At 39.3% G+C, this 26,581-nt stretch overlaps 1 protein-coding gene across 1 annotated transcript; it reads right to left on the reverse strand.

Moving 5' to 3' along the window:
- Positions 1 to 12,784: 12,784 nt before the first annotated feature.
- On the reverse strand, positions 12,785 to 26,050 carry LOC134500494 (putative lysosomal acid lipase/cholesteryl ester hydrolase). Its single transcript, XM_063307829.1, has 9 exons — positions 25,946 to 26,050; positions 25,134 to 25,251; positions 24,500 to 24,698; positions 23,231 to 23,340; positions 20,047 to 20,186; positions 18,631 to 18,777; positions 14,385 to 14,456; positions 13,658 to 13,723; positions 12,785 to 13,018 (listed from the first exon to the last, which is right to left on the reverse strand). Exons 1-9 carry the CDS (start codon positions 26,048 to 26,050, stop codon positions 12,785 to 12,787), a joined length of 1,191 nt encoding a protein of 396 aa, XP_063163899.1.
- Positions 26,051 to 26,581: the final 531 nt, after the last annotated feature.

Consider the following 26,581-nt stretch of genomic DNA (forward strand, 5'->3'; position numbering starts at 1 on the left):
TTCCGATGGCATTCAGTTTTTCCCAAATGTGATGTGATTTGTAGCCATTTCAATTTTCAAAAATATTCAGGCAGGAACAGTTCCCTGATATACAACATTCAGAAGGACTTAACAAGGCAAGCTAAGACACTTAGAATATGGTTTTTGAAGAAAAAGAGAAACTGTGCAAAAATAATTCAAACAATCCAAATAGAAATGAGTAATAATCACAGACATCCAAAGCATACTAGAAAAATATTTAAGTAGCAATTACTGGTTGGGGGAAAAAAAAGAAGGGAGGGGGAAAAGAGAAAGGGGCTGCTAGAATGCTTTTTTCTATTCTGTTTTTTCTTTTTTTCTTTTTCCTTTTTAAATTTTTAAAAATTAATTACTGTATTTTCACTTCAACCTTCACTCTAGTGTAGTTCGTTTTATACAGTATATATGTATGTATTTCTTTCCCTTTTCTTTGTTTTGCTTTTTGTTCTTTGTTTTGTTTTGTTCTTACCTACTTAATTAAATATGCACAAATAAATTAAACATTAGATCTGAAGAGAAAATGTATTTAGAATGGCAAGTTTTTTTGTGTTTCCAAATACTGTAGATATTTAAGTGGTTATTTAAGCATGCTTTTTCTGTAACTTCTTTTATTTATCTATCTATCTATCTATCTATCTATCTATCCATCATATTTTATTTATATGGCCACTCACCTCACCAAAACATGACTCTGGGCAGCATACAATGAAAACCATAAAACAGTGATATAAAAAAACAATAAACAAATCCAAAGAATTAAAAATTGTGATTAAAAGGCAAAGAGAGAGCAACAAATATTAACAGCAATACAGCCACCTCAGCAATGCACCAGTCCCTTGGGGTTCCCAGGCCTGATGGCATAACCAAGTTTTGAGGGAGTTCCATAACATCAACAGGGATAAAGCCAATCTCACTTCGGTGGGGGTATGATGTTCCATAAGGCGGGCCCCATGGCAGAAAAGGCCCATCTCCTGAGTCCCACCAGATGTAGCTCTTTGGCAGATGGGACCTGCAGCATACGTCTTCTGCTGGATCTCATGAGATGGGCAGATGTAACTGTGGAAAGGTGGTTCCTGAAATAACCCAGTCCTGTGCCATGAAAGGCTTTAAAGGTCAGCACCAGCACCTTGAACTGGACCCAGAAGCAGACTGGCAACCAACAGGTCCCCCAATTTCAGATCACATAGCCACTGCTCTGACAAGAAAACCAGGTCAGGGGTGTGACCATTGTCCCGTGTCAGGCTCTGGATGAGCTGGGAGAGGCTCATGGCTGTCACGGTAGCCATGAACTCCTGAGCTGCCTCAGACCCTGCTCCCAGAGAAGGCAGATTGAAGTCCCCCTAGAGCAAAAGTCTGGGGAACTTCACTGACAACCCAGAGATGGAGTCAAATTGCTCAGACAGGGAAGTTGCTACATAGCAAGGAGGCCGGTACAGTAGCAACAATCCCACCTGATTGCTACAGCCAGATTAACAAACAGGGTCTCACATCTGGCAACCGGTGGAGTAGCACCCCTGAAAGCCTCAAGGGACTCCTGGATAACAATTGCCACACCTCCATCCCTGCCCTGGAATCTTGGCTGATGCCACACCTGAAACCCTGCTAGGCACATTTCCAAAAGGGCCACACCCCATTCCAGAAACAGCCAGGTCTAGGTAATACACACCAGGTTGGCCTTCTGATCTGTAACTAAATTACAGATGAGAGGACCAACCTGGCATGCATTACCATAATGTGCATATATGTATTCTGTGTTATACCATGTGTTATATTTGATTAAATCACAGATGAGGGAATTCTTATTACAAGCCAACCTGGCATTTAGCAGCAACAGCTGAAAGCCAGGGTCCCTGAAGGTCTGTGACTGGGTACACAGATTGAGACCAAGGAGCTGGAACATGAAACTACTATAAGACATTGGTCCTTCACTCCCAAGAATGGCCCACTCCCTGTCTCCTGCCATATCTTCCCATGCCCATCACCACCATAATATTCTGGCCCATCCCCACCTGCCCAAAGGCATCACATCCCCCAATCCAGGTGCCCCAAGTTTCAGTTTTTTAACTGAAGGATGTGGAAAGAATATGACAACTTGGGTTTCATGGTTTGCAGAACATGTTGAACCATAAACTAATCAAGTGGCAAAGAAAAAAATTCTAACTCTATTTTATAAGGCAGGAATTATAAAATGAGTCCAGATTTGTCAAAAACTAAAGCCAGATTAAAAATAGCTATGGGATTATAAAGTAAGATCTGATCATTGAACTATCTATAAGATGCTTCTTATAGATGGGAATTGTTGGGATCTGGACCCCTTTTGGTAATTTTTACAATTCTCTGACTGCACTTATAATTTATATGTTGTATGAGTTACTATTTATTTGGTAACTTTTGAATCTTTTGTCTTAAATATGATGCATTTGTAGACTGAGATAGGCATATCTATCAATGATAACTTAAGAATTTATTTTTCCAAGTCAACCCATTTCCCTGTTAGTTTCTCTTTTTCCATCTTCAAATTCTGTATATAAATTTGATCAGATTTTCACGTTAATGTATCTTATTACATGTATTTTCATTAAACACCTTTCCTAATGGTCCTCTTTTGAAAATGATTTGTTTAGCTATAATGAATATGTCTCCACTTTCTTCTAACATACAGAAATATTCCTACTGTGCAGATATTTGTATACTACTTTCGAATTGCAACCTGAAACATAAAATTTAGAAAAGAAAAATTTTAGAATGTAGGTACATTCCAAATCCCATAAAGATTCAGGACATATGAAGTGGGTAAATTGAAAATGGAATGATTCATTCTGGACACTTTTGTACCTGGAAACTTTGGCCACCAACCTCAAATGCATGACACTAGAAGGCTCACAAAATTAAAGATGATAAAAACATATACAAAAACATAAAACACACAGCAGCTGAGAGAAATTACAAAGAAGTCAGTCAACACAACCAAGAAGCGGGCTCTGTCACACACCCAAGGCCCCAGCCTTGAGCACAGAACCAAGTCCTCAAGCCATTACAGTAGGCCAATAGGGATCTGATCTCTGGAGGGATGATGTTCCAGAGGGCAGGTACCATGCCAGAAAAGGCTCTCCTCCTGTGCCCTGCGAGCCCTTAGCAGACGGGACCCTATTATTTCTACTACTGCTGTTTTCTAGCACATTCAGCCATTCAGTTCCATCCGGAACTGTTTTGTAGCACGTTTAGCCACAGGCATCTAGAAAAGCCACTATGATGTCACGTGTATCGTGATGTCATTGTAATATCACTTGCTCCTTTACTGCCCTGTGGGGATCATCTCAATGATTCTACTTGTAGGAATGTCAAGAGAGGTAGTGGAATAGTCACGTGCCTCTGCTTCAAATTTATACCCCAGTCTGATTATATCAATCTCGGACTTCTTCCTCAGATCCAGACTCTTCCCCATTGCATTATTTTATTAAGAAGTCCAACTGCTTAGTAATCATTTTTCTTTGATGGTGTGTCATTTCATTACTATTTTAAGAACTTAGAGGGTTTAGCATTTAAGTTCTTAAAATGTCAGAAGGTTGGTTGACTTCTCCTGAACTTAACTAACCCTAACTGCACTTAGAAAATCAAACTGGCTCTTTCAAGCCTTTTCACACTTAACGATTAAATATACAGTATAACTAACAAGAAGCTGCTCGTCTCATCTCCTTCAATAACCTGCATTCTTAAACAAATGGCTGACTCACCAAAGCACAAGAGCTGAAACCTCAATACAAAAGATTCTTCGTACTTTGGATAAAAACAACAACACATAACGAAGCTAGCTTTTGTTGGTTTATTTTGTTTTGTTCTTCCATGAAAAGAAAAAAAGGGGGACTGCTTTGCCATTTCTTTCTTTCTGATGGAAAGGAATATTTTTTCAGTTCCTGGTATCTAGGGATGCATGTCAGAATGGAGAAGGTGTTAAGCGATACAAAAACATCCATGGAGAAAGGGCTTTTTTTAGGGATTTCGCTTTTTCCCTTCAAAGTCATGTATGAAGAGAACATCATCTTTGTTTTATGTAATATTTTGCCTTTTGACCTATAACACAAGAGGCCATATAAATAAAAATATTAAGAACCATAGAAATGTTATTAAAATGTTTATTAAAATGTGAATTCTTAAAATATTAACAATAACATTTGAATTCTTAAAAATTAAGGACACATTTGTTAACATTTGGAAAAACAGTAAGTCATGAACATTACATAATGAGTTGATGAGGTGGGGGGCAGCCAGGTGGGTAGTTGGAAGATTCTAGAAAAATAGAAAATATGAAGGCAAGTATTCAACAGATATAGAAATGGAAGAGTTGACAGAAAATTATGTTAATATTACGATCATGCAAAAGATTATTTTTGTCCCATCTGGTTTAAATTTATTAACCATACACAACAAAGGCATAATGATTGTTTACTACCTGCTACCAGGTTCCTAGATAATTTAAATAAATGATGTTATAAATTTCTGGCTTTTATATTCCCTCCACTGTATAGTAAATCAAATTACAGTTTAATTTAAAAGGCAATTAACAAAACAAAGGTAATATTAGTTTATTAACTAATAAAACATCAACAAAATTACCTCAGCACAGTGTAATGCTGGAAAGTATGAATGAATATATTTATTATAATCACTGACCAGAATTGCCAACAAAAATACATTAAAAATAAAAATAAAAAACAAAAGAAGATAAAATATTACAATTGGTGATGGGTTTGTCAGTGGATAATTGTGGAAAACCATGCCCAAATATTTAAAAGATTTCACTTGTTCATTACTCTGGCCATTTATCCTCCAGATCTTCTGTTCAGGTCTCTTTGCAAAGATCAGGATCTCAGTTTTACTATAGTTGATTTCAGGTGCTTCCTCAGAGCAGTAATTGGCCAGAGCATTCAGAGCTCATTTTAGTCCAATTAACATTTGTGATAGAAGTACTGTGTCATCTGCATACAACAAAGTTGCAATATGTCTGTTTGCTAGTTTGTGTGTGTTTGTGTGTGATGTTCTAATTGATTTATTTTGGCCACAATAGTGGCCACAGTACAGATTAAACAGCAGGGGAGCCAAAATACATCCCTGCCTCACTCCTCTGTAAGTTGGAATCTCATTAGTGTGCTGGCCTTGCATACCTAACTGAGCTTTGATTCTAGAATGCTTATAAAGATTACGCATAAGCAACAGTAACTGTCTATCAATTGTAACGTTCATGAGCTTAGTCCATGGCCTTGCTCTGGGATCTAGATCGAATGTGGACCTAAAATCAATAAATGCAGTATATAATTTTGAGCCTGTTTTAGATATGTATTTTTTGGCTAGGTGCTGAAGTATAAGGGCATGTCCATATATAGAATGTCCGGTCCTAAAACCTTCTTGCTCATGTGCCAATATATGCTTTAGGCTGATCCAGTCAACTGACCCTGGAAGGTATTTATTATCCTTCTTTATTTAACATATCTAGGAAGTAATCCTGTTTTTCCTTAGTGGCAAAACCTTGGGGTCACAATCAATGCTTTAACTTCAGCTTCTTCAAAAGAGAGGAAGATCAGCTGGCAAATGACACTTCCAGTCTGGAGATCGTATTAAGCATTGGCTAACATAGACATCCCTCAGGTAGAACTTTCCAAGTGCTAAAAGGACATAACCAGGTATATTGAGAGGCTGTGCCAGCCCTGGAGTTAGTATAGCAAAATTCCTTCTCCTAGCCTGGAGAGAGATATGGATATGGATATGGATATGGATATGGATATGGATATGGATATGGATATGGATATGGATATGGATATGGATAGAGAAGCAAAGAGAGTTGCCTTCGTTAATCAGCCAGTGCAGAGATGGGTAAACCTTTCATCGCCAAGGGCTACAATTAATTTTGAGTGGGGAAGATCAAGGGCTCCAAAGCGTGGGAGACACATCACACATCTGAATGGTTCTGGATCTTGGGGACATTTGAACACTGTTGCTTTTTAATTGTGATATTCCACATGTCAGGCTGACTCCTATCAAAGTGTCCAGTAGAGGAAGTGACATTGTCAAAACACTCACAGAAAGCGTGGCATTATCATTTCCTAATCACAGGAAAGAAGATGGGACTACGGTTACATAAATGCAAACAAAAATGTTACCACTGTAGTTGCGCAAACTCTTATTTCTTCTAAGAAAAGGGCATGACGGTTAGCCATTTGAACTAAAATGTGAGAATGATTTTGTCTTACATAAGATACTTTTAAAACTATTTCCCAACTTAAGAAAACTTAACTGCAGTTGATGAGGTCATTATTTCTCTATGTAATGTTTATAATCTTCAGCAAAGGATCGTTACCTTGTCGTGGTGCTGGAGCTTGAGCACCTCAATGATGCCATGAGCTAAACCGTGAGGGGCCACCCAAGACGGGAAGGTCATGACAGAGAGATCAGACTAAATGCGATCCCTGGGGAAGGTAATGGCAACCCACCCCAGTATTCTTCCCATGAAAACTAAATGGATCAGTACAACCAGAGATATGTCGGTATACCATCGGAAGATGAGACCCCCAGGTCGGAAGATGGTCAAAATGCTACTGGGGAGGAACAGAGGATGAGTTCAACTAGCCCCAGACGTGATGATGCAGCTAGCTCAAAGCTGAAAGGACGGTTAGCGGCCGACGGTGCTGGTGGTGAACGGCGAATCCGATGTTCTAAGGATCAACACACCATTGGAACCTGGAATGTAAGATCTATGAGCCAGGGCAAATTGGATGTGGTTATTGGTGAGATGTCAAGATTAAAGATAGACATTCTGGGCATCAGTGAACTGAAATGGACTGGAATGGGCCACTTCACATCAAATGACCACCAGATCTACTACTGTGGACAAGAGGACCACAGAAGAAATGGAGTAGCCTTCATAATTAATAGTCAAGTGGCTAAAGCAGTGCTTGGATACAACCCCAAAAACGACAGAATGATCTCAATTCGAATTCAGGGCAAGCCATCTAACATCACAGTGATCCAAATATACGCCCCAACCACAAATGCTGAAGAAGCTGAAGTAGAGCAGTTCTATGAGGATCTGCAGCACCTACTGGACAACACACCTAAAAGAGATGTTATTTTCATCACAGGAGACTGGAATGCTAAGGTGGGCAGTCAAATGACACCTGGAATTACAGGTAAGTATGGCCTGGGAGAACAAAATGAAGCAGGACATAGGCTGATAGAATTTTGCCAAGACAATTCACTCTGCATAACAAACACTCTCTTCCAACAACCTAAGAGACGGCTTTATACATGGACTTCACCAGATGGACAACACCGAAATGAGATTGATTACATCCTTTGCAGCCAAAGATGGCAGACATCTGTACAGTCGGTAAAAACAAGGCCTGGAGCTGACTGTAGTTCAGATCACGAACTTCTTCTTGCACAATTTAGGATCAGACTAAAGAGATTAGGGAAGACCCACAGATCAGCTAGATATGAGCTCACTAATATTCCTAAGGAATATGCAGTGGAGGTGAAGAATAGATTTAAGGGACTGGACTTAGTAGATAGGGTCCTGGAAGAACTATGAACAGAAGTCAGCAGCATTGTTCAGGAGGCGGCAACAAAATATATCCCAAAGAAAGAGAAAACCAAGAAGGCAAAATGGCTGTCTGCTGAGACACTAGAAGTAGCCCAAGAAAGAAGGAAAGCAAAAGGCAACAGTGATAGGGGGAGATATGCCCAATTAAATGCAGAATTCCAGAGGTTAGCCAGAAGAGATAAGGAATTATTTTTAAACAAGCAATGCGCGGAAGTGGAAGAAGACAATAGAATAGGAAGGACAAGAGACCTCTTCCAGAAAATTAGAAACATCCGAGGTAAATTCCAGGCCAAAATGGGTATGATCAAAAACAAAGATGGCAAGGACCTAACAGAAGAAGAAGAGATCAAGAAAAGGTGGCAAGAATATACAGAAGACCTGTATAGGAAGGATAACAATATTGGGGATAGCTTTGACGGTGTGGTCAGTGAGCTAGAGCCAGACATCCTGAAGAGTGAGGTTGAGTGGGCCTTAAGAAGCATTGCTAATAACAAGGCAGCAGGAGACGACGGCATCCAAGCCGAACTGTTCAAAATCTTGCAAGATGATGCTGTCAAGGTAATGCATGCTATATGCCAGCAAATTTGGAAAACACAAGAATGGCCATCAGATTGGAAAAAATCAACTTATATCCCCATACCAAAAAAGGGGAACACAAAAGAATGTTCAAACTATCGAACAGTGGCACTCATTTCACATGCCAGTAAGGTAATGCTCAAGATCCTGCAAGGTAGACTTCAGCAGTTCATGGAGCAAGAATTGCCAGATGTACAAGCTGGGTTTAGAAAAGGCAGAGGAACTAGAGACCAAATTGCCAATATCCGCTGGATAATGGAAAAAGCCAGGGAGTTTCAGAAAAACATCTATTTCTGTTTTATTGACTATTCTAAAGCCTTTGACTGTGTGGACCATAACAAATTGTGGCAAGTTCTTAGTGGTATGGGGATACCAAGTCATCTTGTCTGCCTCCTGAAGAATCTGTATAACGACCAAGTAGCAACAGTAAGAACAGACCACGGAACAACGGACTGGTTTAAGATTGGGAAAGGAGTATGGCAGGGCTGTATACTCTCACCCTACCTATTCAACTTGTATGCAGAACACATCATGTGACAAGCTGGGCTTGAGGAATCCAAGGCTGGAGTTAAAATCGCTGGAAGAAACATTAACAATCTCAGATATGCAGGTGATACCACTTTGATGGCTGAAAGTGAAGAGGAACTGAGGAGCCTTATGATGAAGGTGAAAGAAGAAAGTGCAAAAGCTGGTTTGCAGCTAAACCTCAAAAAAACCAAGATTATGGCAACCAGCTTGATTGATAACTGGCAAATAGAGGGAGAAAATGTAGAAGCAGTGAAAAACTTTGTATTCCTAGGTGCAAAGATTACTGCAGATGCTGACTGCAGTCAGGAAATCAGAAGACACTTAATTCTTGGGAGAAGAGCAATGACAAATCTCGATAAAATAGTTAAGAGCAGAGACATCACACTGACAACAAAGGCCCGCATAGTTAAAGCAATGGTGTTCCCTGTAATAACATATGGCTGCAAGAGCTGGACCATAAGGAAGGCTGAGCGAAGGAAGATTGATGCTTTTGAACATTCAGACCCGGTGCAGAACCTGGACTCGCGACTCCTGCTCGAAGAGCAGGTGGCAGTCGTAGCCAGAAGGGCCTTTGCACAACTTCATGTTGTGTGCCAGTTACGCCCTTTCCTGGAGCGAGAGGCCCTCCAAACAGTCACTCATGCCCTGGTCATCTCCCACATAGACTATTGCAATGTGTTCTACATGGGGCTACCCTTGAAGAGTATCCGGAAGCTTCAACTGGTCCAGAATGTGGCTGCGCGGGTAGTTATTCGTGCCCCTAGATCGGCACATGTGACACCACTCCTACACGAGCTGCACTGGGTGCCGATTTGCTTCCAGGTCCAATTCAAGGTGTTGGCTATCACCTTTGAAGCCCTACATGGCATGGGGCCAGGGTACCTGAGGGACCATCTCATTCACATAACATTGACCTGTCCCACCCAGTCAAGTAGAGGGGGGATGCTGCAGACCCTGTCTGTAAGAGAAATCCATATGGAGGGGTCCAGGAGGCAGGCCTTCTCTGCAGTGGCACCCACCCTTTGGAATAGCCTGCCCCCGGAGGTGAGGTGGGCACCTTTTGTCCCAGACTTCCGGAAGAATTTAAAAACCTGGTTCTGCCGCCTTGCCTGGGATGGGAAGGGAATGGCAATAGCTCTTCCTGGGGGGTGGTTGGCCCATAGTGCTCTCCCTATTGAATGAGAGCTTTTCGCCACAAGGGTGGTATATTTACCTATTTATAATATTTGTATTGTAATTTATGTTTTATGGTTTTAATTTGTTATTGTGTTGTAAACTGCCCAGAGTCCCCCCCTTGGGGGAGATGGGCGGTGACAGAAATTTGAAATAGAAATAAATAAACAAATAAATAAACAAACAAACAGCATGCATACATAGTGTAGACTTTTCAGTTTAAGTATTTTCAAACACACATTTTCCACTAAAATTATAAATATTATTTTTTAAATATCACTGATAAAATGCAATAGGATAAAAAACTGCATACACATATTTTACTCTACCCCCTCTGTACTAACTAGGACTGAAGCAAAGTTTGCCACTGTGTGAACAGTCTTCCCCTAAAACCAAACCAAGAAAGTAATCCAAATATTGTGTGAGAGATAATCAGGGACATGCTTCATTATGGATATAAGCAGAAATGAATCCCAACTGAATCTTGAAAACCTTTGAAGGTAATAAGTACTGGGGAGAATTCTGTTTACTGCTCTGTCACTCATTTGTATGGATTGGCCTAAGCACTTACCTGCATAAGGAAAGACTTTTGAAATTCTGCATTTTCACCTTTGCTTAAGAGAAGGCATAGTCTGTATGAAGTGCCTGTATTACATGGATCCATCGTGGAATTTTGAGAAACTCCTATATGTTTCAGAGAAAGCATAAGAACTTATTTTTCCAGATAAATCTCAACTTCTGTAGAATGTGAAGAACTGATTGCCCATTGTAGAGCAGTAAGATCCTGTAAAAAAAAAAACCTATTTCAGATAAAGGGCTTAGCTTCAGTACTTAATTAACACTTGAAATATATTATTTTGCATAAGCAGTGTGCTTCAGTTCATTTAAGCCTTTTGACTTGTGAACTGAGCTTTTATCTGTTACAAGTATCCTTTTTTTAAATGGTGTATTATGATTGATTATGTTCCATCAAGTTGTTGCTGACTCTTAGCAACCACAAAGATAGATTTTCTCCATGGCAATCTGGTCTTCCAAGTCTTCCAATGGTGCACTTACTGCCATTGTAACTGAGTCCATTCACCTTGCTGCTCATCCTCTTCTTCTCTTTCCTTCCACCTTCCTAGTATTACAGCCTTCTCTAGAGAGGTAGGTCTTTGTACAATGTGTCCAAAGTAAGATAATTTGGTCATTTGTGCCTTGAGTGAGAACTCTGGGTTGATTTGTTTGATGATCCATTTGTTTGTTGTCTTGGCTGATAGTACTGTTACCTAATCATTTTAGAGCATCAACTCAGGGCCACCTTTCCTTAACAATTGTAACCAAACGACTCCTTTGTGCCCAATGCCCAAAAGCAATGCTAGTCTTCTGGCCTACTCAATTGTACTATAACCTCACTCAGAGCTTCTAGTTCACTGTCAAAATGTAACACAAGAAAAATAAGACATATAAATAAAGTAAAAACACAGTGCCTCTTCATATTTCAAGCTTCAGCAGTTTTTGGATTGAATGAAATATCCCAACATGAAGTGGCATTTGTTAATTTAGGACACAATAATGACCACTTTATAAACCACCTTCCAAATGATCTTATATATTTAATGTATGTATGAATCTGATCCCATCTCATAAAATAAGAATCATTCAAACACCTTAATGAAACCTTTCAATGATTCCATATTACCTTTTCAAACTATAGCTAATAAAAACACCAAGACAGCATCATGTGGGAAGACAATTAGATAATTTCAATAATGACATATTCCCAGCAAAATTATACACTATACAAAGTAACAGTCGGCACCCAGTCTTCAGAACAGTTACTTTAAGGTGGTGGTTGAATTCTGCCAGAAAGTTCTGTTAAGATGGACTTAATTTAATGTCATGGATTCCACGTCTGGAAATATATTTTGCAGTTATTCCGTTATAACAGAACAATTATAACTAAAAGAAAAGGCTATTTTCCAACATTTATTTGGGTGATGAGAAAGGAAATATGAGAATATGGAGTTTGACAAAGATCTAAATATAGTTTTCAAAATAGGAAGGGGATGTATTTTCCACATGACAAAAACTCATGGTATTGTGCTAGAAATAGATCTGACTTATAACAAAGGCACATGCTTTCACTTGTTGTAACCCTGCTTCCCATTGTTTAATAATAGCATCAAATTTAAAAGGTTACATTGCTTAATATTTTAAACCATTACAGGTATCCCTGTTTGCCATTACCTCTGTGGCTCTCATTGTCAAGGTCCTTTTAGACCACTTAATTTATCTGAATTATTTCTACCCTCCCTTTCTGACTTTATCATCACAATGAGCACTATGCTTCTAGTTCTGAAATGTCATATGGCTTTTATTTATTATTGTGCTTCCTAGCAATGCTTGCCATTGAGCAGAACACCCAACCATTCCTTTATTGAATGTTAACGGTTGGGTGGGAGACAAATGCTTGCTTTATCCTCTTTGCAGAACAATGAGTCCTGGTGGGATGTCTGCAGTAATATATTTGAATTAATTAACTAATTAATTAATTAAATTTATAAGGCTGCCCAACTCTATAAAAATTCTAGGTGGTGTACAATAAAAAACACTAATAGCCTAGAAATGAAATACAAATGGGAAACTGCAAGCATCCAGAAATAATAAACGTTCTAACCAAAAGAAATACAAAGGACCTGCCACTCACTCAAACCAAGTTTTCAAGGCTCTTTTAAGCACAGTCAAGTTGGATAAATCTTGTGGGTTGTGTGTGGTGTGAGGAATGGTGTTCCAAAGGGCAGATGCTGCGACAGAGAATGTACAGTACCTTCTTTTATTACAGAATTACAGAATACAAATCTGTATTACAGATGCATATGCAAATGGCTTAGTCTGTTGGGGCAAACTGCTGATTTACACAGATTGCTGCATCAATTGAATCATTTTGAAGAACATGCGCTTGGGAGCATTGAGTCCCCAGATGAAATCCCAGTGGTTCCAGTCTGACCAATAGCAATGGGAAACCAGGTTAACAATACGAGGAAGTAAGAGCGCCATATCTTTTGGGTCTGCAATGATGTCATTCCCACCAGACCACACCGCAGTTGGTACCACCATGTTTTCTACTTGATATGAAGGAGGAACAGTCTGGAAAGCAATAATATTGAGAATTATAATAAAATGTTGAAATTGAGTCACAGACATGGTCTACCAGGAAACAGTTACATTTTTCATATGGGCTGGATGTTAATTGTCATTTAGATGGTATGATGGGGAGGAGAGGAGAGATGAGGAAGAAGATGAGACTGAAAAAGGTTATTTCCATTTGGTCTTTCATTACTATTTCTCATAAACAGTGAAGGGATTCATAGTGTCTCCTTGAAAATTTCACCCTTCTTTAAAAAAACCTTGGTAGTATCACAGCTGATTATATGTATGCATAGCAGTGTGTGTGTGTGTGTGTGTGTGTGTGTGTATTCCCTTTAAGAGAAATATATGGATGGACACAGTAGAAATATTCCCTAGGAAGGAAAATGTAGAACAAGCCATTTTCACATCCAATAAATTTACATAACCAAAGTACCTTTTAAAAAAGATTGGGTATAACCATGTCAAAATTTAAAACTATAACCATGTTTAACTTTCCCATTAAAGGTATATGAGTTTTTACTTAACACATTTTGGGGATTTTGCCCAAACTCTGTTATAATATTATAATCTGTTCTTGATATAATATTCTAATTATTTAAACCATCATATTTATTGTCCAAAACCATTCTCTCTTACCTGGTTATATATCATCTGGTTTTCATTCCCATAATCAAAATATCGGAACAATCCTGTATCTCGTATCTATCAAAAGCATCAGACAATGCATTAGATATTATATATCACCAGTTCTGTGATTATGATCCAGCAAATCCAAAGAAAGAGAACCAAACAGGACAAAACAAATCAGTAGGAAGTGAGAGAAACACAGTAATATATATTTTAATATTAGGGCTGGGATCAAAAGAACCGCTATTCCTCACCTGTCATCTAAGAAACATCATGGGAGAAGGGAAATGTGCTTCATGGAAAACAATAAAGGGTTTACTGAAATCAAGAGAAGTTGTTGAGCAGTTTAAGGACTATGTCTATTTTTTTGTAATAAAAAAAGATTTCTTCTTTTGAAAAAGAACTCTCAGTTTGGCCTTGATAAATAAAACTAAGTTTTAAACATTTCTAACTGAAGAACACTTAAATGTAAGTCAATATTGCAGACATAAAATGCCTTAATATGATAGCCTTTCAAAGCCTGGTGATCTTCTGGGGCCTTGGATCACAAGTCTCATAACTCTCTGAATGGGATTTGTAGTCTAGTACATCTAGAAGATAAGAGGTTGGTATAGGCGGCCTAGAGAATCCTGGAAATTATTGCTATCAGCATCAGAGCAAGTATCAAGTCTCAGCAGACCTTGGTGGAAACTGTTAAACGGTATACAATTAACTGAACTTATTAAAGATGTTCTACCTGTTTCCAGTGTAAGATGTTTTTAACAGATGTTCCATCTGGATAGCGAACTGCATATACATCAATTCGGCTCTGTAGAGATTTGAAAAGTAAAAGGAAACATTTACTTAAAGCAAAAAAAAATCCATGCTCTTCTACTGGTTAAGTATTCATATCTGAGTAATGTAAGGCAGCATAGCTGATCACAATATATTTTTCTTGCATTTGCTCATTTTGGAAAGAAGATGTAAAATTATGCTTTTAGCAGATCAGAGCAATAGGTGTTGCTGTCGCCTGAGAGATCACTACTGTATTAGGAACACTGGAGAAGGGTAAGACATAGGCTGGATATTTGTTTATTAAATAGTAACTCTTTCAGTCACTGATCAGCTTAAAACAACATATGACAAAATCCAGACATGCAACTGTAACATACTTAAAATGTAACCAAAAGAATGCAGCTGGTTTCAACATTTAGAGACTCTGCTCACCCTATTATGTTTTCTAGTCAAACTAATTGACAATTAGCAGAGTCAAACCAACTTTCATTATGCTCATGCAATATAGTGAACTGGCATTTAAAGTCAGGAGATCCTTCCATTTAATCAAATGTTTATCTGGTTTTGATTTCTCTCTCTCTTTTAACTTCCCCTTTAAATAAGCACATTCTATGGATAGGTACTTCTCCCTTTAAGAACATAGATATCAAAGAAAAATTGGGATATCTTCTTTTCTAAAATCTTAACTACTTCTTGGACCTATGGGGAAGGCATGGAGAACTAAACACGACTCAAAAGAGAGGAGATGATGCCCATGGCAAGGACTGAAAAACCAGTGAGTAGACCAGTTCTTTGGACAAGGAGAGGATGGGAGATTACCCACATGTGCTGTTCCTCATGAGGACATAACAGGACATGGTCTCCCACAGGTTTGAGCACCAGGAGACAAAGGGATTAGCCATCATGCTCACAACTGTGGTGGGGCCTTTTAAAGGATACTGAGTTTGCTAACCTCACTTACTAATCACTTTTGGAAATTGCTTATTTAACTCTCCTCAGGCTAGTAGAGATCTTTGGAACGACAAGTTTCAAAAACCAACTGCTAAGTTTACGTTCCTTCTTGAACAAAAGAAAAAATAACTATAAGTTTAAGAACTTAAGGAATTGAAAATAAGTGGCAAAAAAGTAAGTAAGATCTTGATCTAAGACTGTTATAAATGAATTAAGGGACCAGATAAATTTGAAATATTGAAACTTTAAGATTTGGGAAATAATTAAATAAAATAAACAGCTTTTCATGGGGACCAAATTGTTTTATCTATCTTAAGTCATAACAGAGAGCTGAGACTTTATGATTATGGAAATTGGACACTAGAGAGGACTAAAGATTCTGGGCAGAAAAAGGAAAGGGGAAAAAAGTGTAAACTTGCCTTTGGGTTTAGGTTAGTAGGAGGTTTTACAAAATGACACAAAATGCTATAACATTTGAAATATTTCAGGAGATTTTCAAAGAATGGGGTCAGAAATTAGTAGCTACTGTACAATGTCAGTGACGTCCACAATGATGTCTGTTTCCATGGATAGACTATGTCCAAAAGATGTTAATGAAGGAATGACAGATGTGAAACAAAAATTTACCTGATGCAGAAATAGTAGAACCAGAAATACTAGATAATAATAATATAAAAAAGTGTGGATTACAAGGTAGAGAAGACTCTAAAGTAGAAATACAAATGACAAGCCAAGAGAAGGACTTTTTACTTGGTACACAAAGAAGTTGGTTAAAGCTTTGAAAATCAAAGTGGAATTACAAATGATAAACCAAAAAAATGACCTGGATAATGACTTTTTACTGGATTTACAAAAGAGATTCACTAATGCCTCGAAGAAGCCTTTGGGATAGGAAAAAGAAATTTTGAAGAGACCAAATCCTATGACAACAACTGAATGAATTAATGATCAAGATTGTCAGAAGTAAAAGGAAAGAATATAAAGTTGGTTTGTTTGACCAGTATTAAAATGACATGTTTCTATAAAGCTCTGGTACCCTTTACAGACCTTTTGCTGACACCACGACTGAAAAGTTGATGATTTATGAATTTGCATATAGATAAGGGATGGGTTATGGGAAGAAGAGATATTCATTTGCAACCTTATAGAGGGTGAAGAGTTATCAAATTTGTTTATACTTCTTGTGATGAAGATCAGAAGTCACTTCTTTATATATTTCTTTTCTTTTTCTTCACCTTACTTTCATCTTCATCTTTCTTCTTTTTCTTTCCTTGCCCTTTTTATTGTTTTCTCTATTTCTCCTTTCTCTGAGTTTAATTTGTATTTGCTTTTACTATTGTAGTTAAAACATTCCATAAAGATTAAAAAAAAAATCTTAAATGCTTCTTAAATGCCCCTGAAATGAAGATTTATGCAATGATGCCAGTAGGGAGATATGTCCCCTGTTACTTGAAAAATATTTCTGCCTTACTCATAACTTCCAGAAGTAGGTTGTCAAGCAGATGGAGAATTTCTAGCCAGAAACTACAGATGAGAAAGATGCTTTAACCAGGAGTGAGGAGCTGCTAAAAGAGTTCTTGTTAGCGCTTACCAATTCTACCAACACAACCTGCACAAACAACATCTGGTTACTAGAATGGGTGGAAAAACCAGTATAAATCACTTTTGAAAAGTGATTAATTAAGAAAAAGGCCTCAATAAAATGTTAACAACATATGTCTATTGCAGCTCAATAGGATAAAAACCCCTCTCTCACATGGTTTAGGGCAGTGTTTCTCAACCTTCCCAGCTTTAAGATAAGTGGACTAACTCCCAGCCAGAACCCATGCTGGCTGGGGAATTCTGGGAGTTGAAGTCCACATATCTTAAAGTTACCAAGGTTTAGAAACATTGGTTTAGGGTATCACATATGAAATCTGATTCCCGTGGGGTTTGGGAAGCTCACTTTAGATCTATATGAAGCTCAGCCAAAGGACCCCTTTGTCTCACCCCCAACAAAGGAAATCTTCCAGACTGGCCACCAGTTTTGGTGTCTGAAGTAACAAAGTGTATCGACACCCATAAGCTAGGTAAGGCTCCAGGCTGTGATCCACCTTACCTGAATTGCTAAGACCTAGGCTGAAATAGTTTCAGCTTTAAAATTAACCACATATATTTGTTGCTTTCCAAGGGCCAGATACTGTCTGAAAGTTGAGATAGATGAGGAAATCAGGAATATAACATTCTAGAATTCCAGCTGCTGTTTTCATTTACCAAAAACATTTCATTTACAAGTCTGCTAAAAGACTTGGTCAGATACATCATGAACTCTGCTGATTGCTTCATATATGATCGTTTCCTGGCTAAATGCATGAGTGGGGAAATATTTGAAAAATGTACAGTACAGTCCAATATTATGTTTCCAGTCCAGTGATCTTCATTTGACTAATCATTCATGAAGGACTTCAGTATTAAGTACTGTTGTTTTATCTTTATGCTTCATGGAGCTAGAGCACTATCGAGAACATATAACTGGGGGGTGGGGGGAGGATTCCAGTAGTTATCATGTCTTTATTCTATAGTGTCTCCATGATTCTTTCTCCAGTGAAGTCAGGAAAAAAGCAGAACAATAGTTATTCACCCTAATTTTCCATAGATTTGAGCACCTGGTACAACGCTATATCCTGGCTGTTGCAAACTGTTGTGGTCTTTAACTGAAAGATCTCACTTCACAGCCATTTCAGCTAGGAGTTGCGGGGTTGGGCAAGTTAGCTAAAATAGCACCATACTATATTAATGTGAGAAAGTGGGAAAGTTAATCCTACTGGAAATTAAGCAGCCCTTAAAGGAATGAGGGGTTGAGTCAGATTGCAGGGGTTCCAGAATGGCCTATTCTGAGCTTCCCATCTTTCTTTTCACAGTACCCTAAATACTGAAGTTACTTTAGGGATTCTATTTTATAGATCAGCTTTATTGATAGAATGAAATCTATGAGCCATCTGATTAATGTGAATATAGATCCATGGATGGCTGGGCTCTTCTGTTAGTGGGGCCTAGAGAAATTACTCTGGTTGCCCCTTCCTAAAATACTCAATTTTTTTAAAAAGGTGTCACATTTAAAAAGGGGGAGAGAGGAGCAAAGGTTTACAAGGAAATTACTTTTTCAAGCTTACTTGAAAGCTTACTTTTTGCCTTGATGAGGAAACCTTTGTAAAATTCAGAGAAACACAACAAATACAACATTCAGAGAAATTTGTTTCACAGGAAGACTTACATACCATGTTTAGATTTGTTGCATTGAATCCACCAGAAAAGAAAATGAGCTGTGCACATAGTTTTTGCATAAGTGCATTTGTGCATAATTTGTTCATGTAGTCTTTCACAGGCTTGCGGGCTAATATAAAGTCTTTGCCATCGAACATTTGCTGTAGAGATAAAAAGGGAATTAACTATATCAGACAATAATGACGACGATGACGACAATGACTGCTGTTTAAGGCATGCGAAGCTCATCTAGTTCCTACTGAGTTTTGGGCCAGCAACATTTGACTTATGCAAGAATTATACTGGCTGTGTCATTGCAACAATTCTGCTATTGCAACACGTAATTGCGAACAAGAGCTAGTTTAGTGCAATGGTTAAAGGTGCTAGGCTAGGAGTAGCAGAGCTAAGTTCCAGCCCTCCCTGAAGCATGAAAGCCACTTGAGTAACTTTGGGCTAGACACTTTCTCTCAGCCATAGACTGAAAAGTTGAAAAACATCCTGGAAGAAGGAAGATTTCCCTCCCTCTCTCCCTTCCTTCCTCTATACTCCTGTAGAACTCTGGGCTGTTTCAGATTCTGCCCACCCCACTCCGTGCCTCCCAAAAAAGTGTCAGGCTTCATCCACTTGAGCAGGATTGGAACTGCTCAGATAATCCAATTTTAAAAAATTCAATACATTAAAATAACTCATATTTATTCAAGGAAGTTAGAAAGCCATAACCAGAAGAATTTGAGCAACTGCAGTGATTCAAAAACCAGCACATTTTATATAGAGACAAGATTCCAACTTTGTTGCATTTACTTTTCCTTCCTACCTTACATAAAGGACTTACACAGCTCCAGCTATTGAGCGTGCTGGCTGGTTTCCATCTGGCCCTTCTGCAATGCTCATTATTGTTCTTATCTTGTTTTTACTGACTGTGTGAATAAAACCGCACCCAAAGGAAGATCAGATCAAACAAACAAGCTCCTTGTCCGTCTCCTTGACAATATTCTTAGTAAATTTAAGGTAACCCTCCTATTTCAAGTGTATCTGATTTAGGGGGAAAGTCTACTTTTCCTTTCAGCATTTGTTATCTTTACTCAGAGATAATAAATTTACAATAGGCTGAAACAAATAGCAATCAAAGCTTGACAATTGTATAGATTGTGGAGTGATTTATTTGACTATAAATTTGTTGTGCTGTTGGTTGAATTAATGCATATGCAGTATTCACAAAATAAGAGCCTATATATAACAGGTGCAGATACTGTATTCATCTTTTTGTGCAGAATTATATAATAAAAAGGATACATGCCTACTCTAGTTCTTACTGGTATGTGGCTTTGGAATCGTAGTGACAGCAGTTTGGGAACAGGTGACTTAAATTGTTTGTCATCTTACCTTTTTCAATTCCATCAGTCATAAAAGAATGATCAATGAGATAATACCTGGGATGAGTGTTGAGGAAGTGAGGACAACAATCGCAATGCAAGACTTGGGGCATGCGTAATGTAAATCACAGGAGCTAAGGCAAGGAACATTTTGATTTTTTGAGACAGTTCTGGCATGGCTGAAAACGCAATGAGGCCTAAGAGGAAAAAGTTTTTAAAAAGTGACTATTTAGAGCTAAATAAAATGGTAACCTGTTGGCCTACTTTCATGTAGTGTGCAGATTCATTCTGAAAGGTCTCTGAAAGTTGCAAATTGCAATCCTCTTGTAAAAAAAGGTCTGATTCCAGGAAAGTGTGAAGAAAAATAAAGAGAAGGGAGTACCAGAAGAAAAAAAAAAAGGAAAGGAGGGAGGGGGGAATGAAGGAAGGCAGGCGGGCAGGCAGGCAGGCCAGCATTGTCCTATCATGGAGCTCGGATGTCATGTTCATTGTTTCAATGTAGTTTATACATTGTAACGTTTCACATGCCATGGTGCTGATGCGCGTTTCTGTTTGGGAGGGAGCTGCTGTGAAACCTCTGTATCTGAATTCATTACAATGGAATGTGGGTTATGTTATCTGTTCAAGGCCTTTTCCCGCAGACCATCAGAAACCATTAGGAGCACCTGGGATTGGGAACTTGAGAAGATTCTATGGGGGGAGGGGCTTCATTTGCACTGAGGGTTTTTAGTTTGAATTTGGCACGCTTTCATCATTCTCAGCTTTCTCTGTGATCCTGCATACTATTCTTTAATAAATCAGATATCTTTGAATTCCTGCTCATGAGTCTGATGGTGTTTTAGAATAGGCAACCATTACATAAAGCTGAGAATCACCAAAGTTGTACCGTTAGCTCCTACCAAGATTAGTTTCTTGTGAGGGAAAATAGTTAACAATGGCCGAGTCCAAGCTCACAACTGGGGGACTTGAGGAGATGGCTAGCTTGATGCCCGAGTCGACAGTCAAGAGTGAAGAACTGAGCCTCACCCCAGAACCTTCAGATTTCCCGGATGAATTGAGTTCCAGTCCTGAGGTGGAGGAATCTGACGAGGGGGCAGAACCAGAGCAACCGGCACCCAGTGAATTGCCCGCAGAGCTGATCACCTGGGATGAAGTGGGAGAACCCCAGCCAGAGACGTCCCAGGCATCCTGGAAGTACTGGTTCCCGCTGACCCCAGACATAGAAACTACTGTGGTGTCAACAGAGAGACAGCTGAACACACAAGGGAGGGAGGAATCTCAAACCCCTGAAAGGCTAAGAGTGATGGAGGCCAAAATAGAATCGATGGAGTACATGCAAAGAAACCTGTCTCTGTCATTGGAGGGCCAGGGGAGGTGCGGAGGAGATCCCAGCTTCCTGCAACCATCCCCCATCCTCCCATCCGGACCGCTGGCAGAGTGGGGCCAGAGATGGCTCTGGGATGAATTCCCACCCCACAGGGCTCAATCACCAGTGTCCCTACCCCGAAGAGGGAAAGCTACTGTAACCTGGGGCCCAACCACTCAAGTAGCTGCCAATTCCGCTCCAACTGGAGTGGGGGTGAGAGACTTTTCTGTCAGGTTTGATGAGGATCCAACAAAATTATCTTTCTTTTTAACTAATGCTAAAAGTTACATGAGGCAGTTTGGAGCATACTTCCTTTCCGAAGAGGCTAAGATAACTGCCATTGCCACCAAATTGAAGGGCTGAACGGCTGACTGGTATGTTCAATTAAGTGATGCTGACTCCCCTGCACTTGATTATTTCGATGATTTCATGTGGGCGTTAAAGCTGCACTTTGAGGATCCTCTGGCCAAGGCAAGAGCTAAGAAGACGCTGAAGGATCTTACCCAGGGCCAAATGTCCGTAGCTGATTATGCCCTGGAGTTTAAGGCTCTAGCTGGGAAAATCCCCAACTGGTCTCAGTCAATCTTAATAGAACGGTTTAAAGAGGGACTCAACCGGGACATCCTACGGTGGGCGTTGTGTAGAGATGACCCAGAGTCATTGTACGAATGGATCTGTCTGGCAGGCAAGGCTGAGCACACTCAGCATACCTTCATGCAAGCTAGAAGGTCTGAAAGACCACCCGCCACCATGAGGGAACCCTGAAGTGCTGTGACTGCTGCCTGGCCAAGCTATAGAGCCTGGGATGAGGAGAGAGATCAGCGCTACGCGAGGGGTCAGTGTCTCTGATGTGGAAAGGAAGGGCAAAAAAAAAATCACTTTAGTTCTGTGGTAAAATAAATAACACAATAAATGTGAGAGTTATACCTTGTATTTCCATCAACAAATGGTGCTCAAGGTGCTTAACAAAACAGTAAACCTAATTTTGTTTTTCATTACCTGAAATCATTATGAAGAAATGCTGAAATAATCCGATTCTTGGGTGCATTCTATTTCTGTGCATAGGAACTGGTTGGTTTTTACCGTTACCATGTCCACCCTAACAAGTGTGCAATAGAGTTGGTCCCCAATGCTCAACTGCCCAAGCCAAAAATCTATCTGATGACGCAGAAGGAGCTTGAGGCATTACAGGACTTTATTGACAAAAATCTGTCAAGGGGGTTTACTGAACCTGCAAATTCCCCAGCTGGGGCCCCTGTGCTATTCCGGGAAAAGAAAGATGGCATGCTTTGACTCTGTACGGACTATCGTGGGTTATTTTATTCCTATGGGAATGCAGCTCTGGTCAAAAATTAAGGGCTGTGCTTTCTTTCAGAACAATCTATTGAGGGATTCACTTCATGGTAATGGTGACTGGGACTGAATCACATGGTGGCCCTGGCATTCTCTTTCAGTTAACCCCCTTTCCTAGGTTTCTGTTTTAATCCTCCTTTCTTTCCTAATGTAACAGGCTGTTGGGAAAACAACAGATCACGCTAGTCAACCATCTGAATGAATCCCTCATAAATATGTTTTTGAAGGTCCCTGTGGAATTGTGATGTAGGCTACACACCCCCTCAACTCCAGACAGCCCTCCCTTGTCCTAAGTAGCATCAAGGAAGAGAGAAACTGGTTTTTTTTTTCAGGCTATGTTTTAACATTACAAGATAAGATTGTAAATAAAACCTCTGCTTCTTGTGGTGATATGCAAGAACTTTTACATCAGCACCAAGAGAGAGACAGAGAAAGAGAGAGAGAGAGAGAAAGAGAGAGAGAAAGAGAAAGAGAGACAGAGACAGAGACAGAGACAGAAAGATATTTTTCATTTTATCATACCAATAGCAGAGCCTTGAGAATGGCCAACATAGTATAATTGTTCCTGTTTAGTTTTCTTCAAAATAAAGTTAATTGTTGCTGGAAGATCATACATGGCCATTTCATGGAAACTGAAATGAAATATTAAAAGCTGTAATTGTAAATAAACAAATAAACAAACTACACTTACAGTGTTTCCAAACTTTTCAGTAAAAGCTGCCTTCCACCCCTAACTCTTGAAGCCAGTCCAGAAGGATACCATGACTGATAATATCAAAAGCTGCTGAGAGATTAAGGAGCATAATCCCAGCCCAACTCAACCTCAACCTAGAACCTGATTGAAATGGGTCCATATAATCTGCTTTCTCCAGGATCCTCTGATGCTGAAGCCCAACCATCTTCTCCACCACCTTCCCTAAAATGGGAAGACTGGAAACTGGATAGTCGAGAACCACTGGCTCCAGTGTTTGCTTCTTGAGGAGAGGGCACATCATAGCCTTCTTCAGGAATTGAATCACCCCCTCACTGAAAGAGGATGACACCATGACATGGACCCAACCACAGATCATCTCTCAGGCAGCTTTCACCATCCAGGAGGGACCTGGATATAACAAGCATGTGGCCAAGCTAACAGACTCCCTGTCCACCTCCTTGGGAGTCACAGGATCAAACTATACAAGGCTTTGCCCCAGGTACCTCAGCTGGAAGTGATTAATCAAAGTCCAACTCAGAGCAGATCCAAGTGACTTTATCTGCCATATAGCAAGAATATTCCTTACAGAAGCCCCGGAGATGATCCTTCAGCCCTAGCACTCTAAATAGGGCCAGTGGGCAGCTACCAGCAGATGCAATAAGGGCAAGAAAGAAGATCACTTCATTGCCCTTATCACTATGACATAATCCCTTAATGGGTTCTTACTTGTGCTCAGTTGGATTAGCTCTTTGTTTTTCTTCAGACAACTTTTCACATAGTTCATTTCCTGGGGCTCCTCAGAAAACCAATGTATATGCTGGGATCAGCACAGGGAGAGAGGCCGCATGGAGACAATCAGAGCAAAGGCCCCAGCCATGTGTCCATTCCAAGCAGCAACGAGGGCCTCAGCCAAACAGTCCACAAGACCCTCAAGGAAAACCCCAAGTTCCCTCTGGAACCCTGGGTCCATCCGTCATCTGGGGCTGGTCAATCTAATAATCAAGTTCCTTAGCATCACTCCTGAAAACCATGCTTTAGGTACATGTTATTCATATAGATAATATGAGAATAGAGTTTCAACCTGTGACTCAAACTACCTGAAATTCCAAAATTCCTTTTGATCCACTGAAAAATTCTGGTGCCTCTGAGACCAGCTTGTTCCTCTGCTGTTTCCCAGCCAAACGTCATAGCCTGCATCCGCAAATATGAAGCCAAGGCTGTTGTTGGGCATATTCTCCACCCAGTGACTGGCTTCTCCCAGGATGCCATGTTGCAAAAAGACAACAGGCTTTGGATCTGTAGAATTTGTGGTTTATATTTTTTTAAAAGAAAATGTTACAGAGCAGAATTTTCAAGCTGTAGCAACAAAAACTTTTAAGAAATCTCTCTTATATTCAAACATTCATAATATTGTAGTATTTGGAGTTAATAACTTTGTTAAGTTTTGCTCACACATTATTGAATTCTAGACTACATTATACCACCAAGTATCCAAACTGCATGGATCTGACCATCGATTGTATGAGAGGTTTATTATCTAATATTATCCATGAAGATAATATTATCTACGATAATACGTTTTAGGGCCCAGATGCTTCTGAAGTTAACTCTCTTTTTAGCATGTTAAATCTTGAAAATGTACATATATCCTTCTACCTTAGCATGGCTGTTAAAACTTTTATATCAGTTTAATAGATCCAAAATTGATTTTGACTTTTAAAAAACAGATACCTATGACTGCAATGGTTTTTCTTCCCCAGGGAATTCTGTTTACTGTTAGATAATAACCATCCTCTGTCAAGACTTCATACTCCTCACTTGGGTATCCTTGGTAGGAAATCATCTGGCTCTGAGAGAAGGAAAAAAAAACTCCTGAAAAAGATTGAAGATATGTTTCTAAAGCTAAAATCAAGCATCAGCTGGTAGATAATGTACAACACACACACACACACACACACACAATGATGAAGGGATGGAAAAGACCAGAGTTCACCAGGAACAGTTCTGGACTTGGATTCACTGGGGAAGGAGAACTGTTGTTTCCTGTTAAAATTAGCAATGGAGAAATAGTGTTCCTTACATCAAGTATCTAAATATGTGTGTGGATGTAGTGATAGTGGTGATATCTTTCTTTTACCAGTAATATTGTTTACAGTGTTAGCTAGGAATTCTGAGCAGTGTGATATCAACATTACATGAAGACTTTGTTCTCTGGAGAAGACTGTAAAGCTGGGAAAGGTGGAAAGAAAGAGAAGAGGAGCCGAATGGTTGGATTCACTTACAATGGTGATGGGTGCACTGTTGAAAGACCTGAAGAACCAGATTAGGAACAGATCATCATGGAGAAAATCAAGTCAGTAAAAGTCAACACTGACTTGATGGCACATAATCAATTAATTGGTATCAATATGTCTGGAGGTTGGAAGAAAATGGTACTGATTTTGCCTTAAGGGAAAGAACAAATGCTCAATGTTGTCATACAGAGTTATGTTTCAGACCCCCTTCTACTTCACTATTTATAAAATATAGATCACATAACTTACAACATTCATATGAACTTCGGGATTCATGACATATTTTTGTCCAATATATTCTTTGGAGCCTGCCAATCCTCGTATTAGGCATGCTATTACAATAAACTGCCACATTTTCTTTCTCTTTTTTTTTTCCAAAGAGGTGACAAGAGAAAAAGAAGAAATGAATCTTGAAAAATCAGTACAATTGACAAAATACATACATTCATTTGAATCCTAACTATAATTTTGAAGGCACTGAGGATTGTGGATGACAACGAGCTCCTGTATTACAACAGCAGTGGCAGCAATGAGCTGCTGTGATCCTTATCTTTCCATTTAACATCAGCTTTCTGAACATACCTAACAAACTTAAACATCTCCCTCACAATATTTTCCTAGCTGTCAAAACTACAAACAGCTTTGCTGAGGAATAACAAACATCTAACTGATTTTCTCATAAAGCAGCTACCTTCCACGAAATGAACCCTATCAGAAGAGTCAGTCAAATGTAGAAGAAATGAATATATTACCATCCAAAGTTGTCTTGCTGTGTTGTGAAGGGGAAAAATATTTAGAATAATACTGTCTTAGATGACACCAACCTAGTCTGTCGCTAGAAGTATCCCGTGTCGCATTTTATAACACGGTCATTTAAATAGTTTT

This window comes from Candoia aspera, chromosome 6 (assembly GCF_035149785.1).
Source record: "Candoia aspera isolate rCanAsp1 chromosome 6, rCanAsp1.hap2, whole genome shotgun sequence".
NCBI classification, from domain to species: Eukaryota; Metazoa; Chordata; class Lepidosauria; order Squamata; family Boidae; genus Candoia; species Candoia aspera.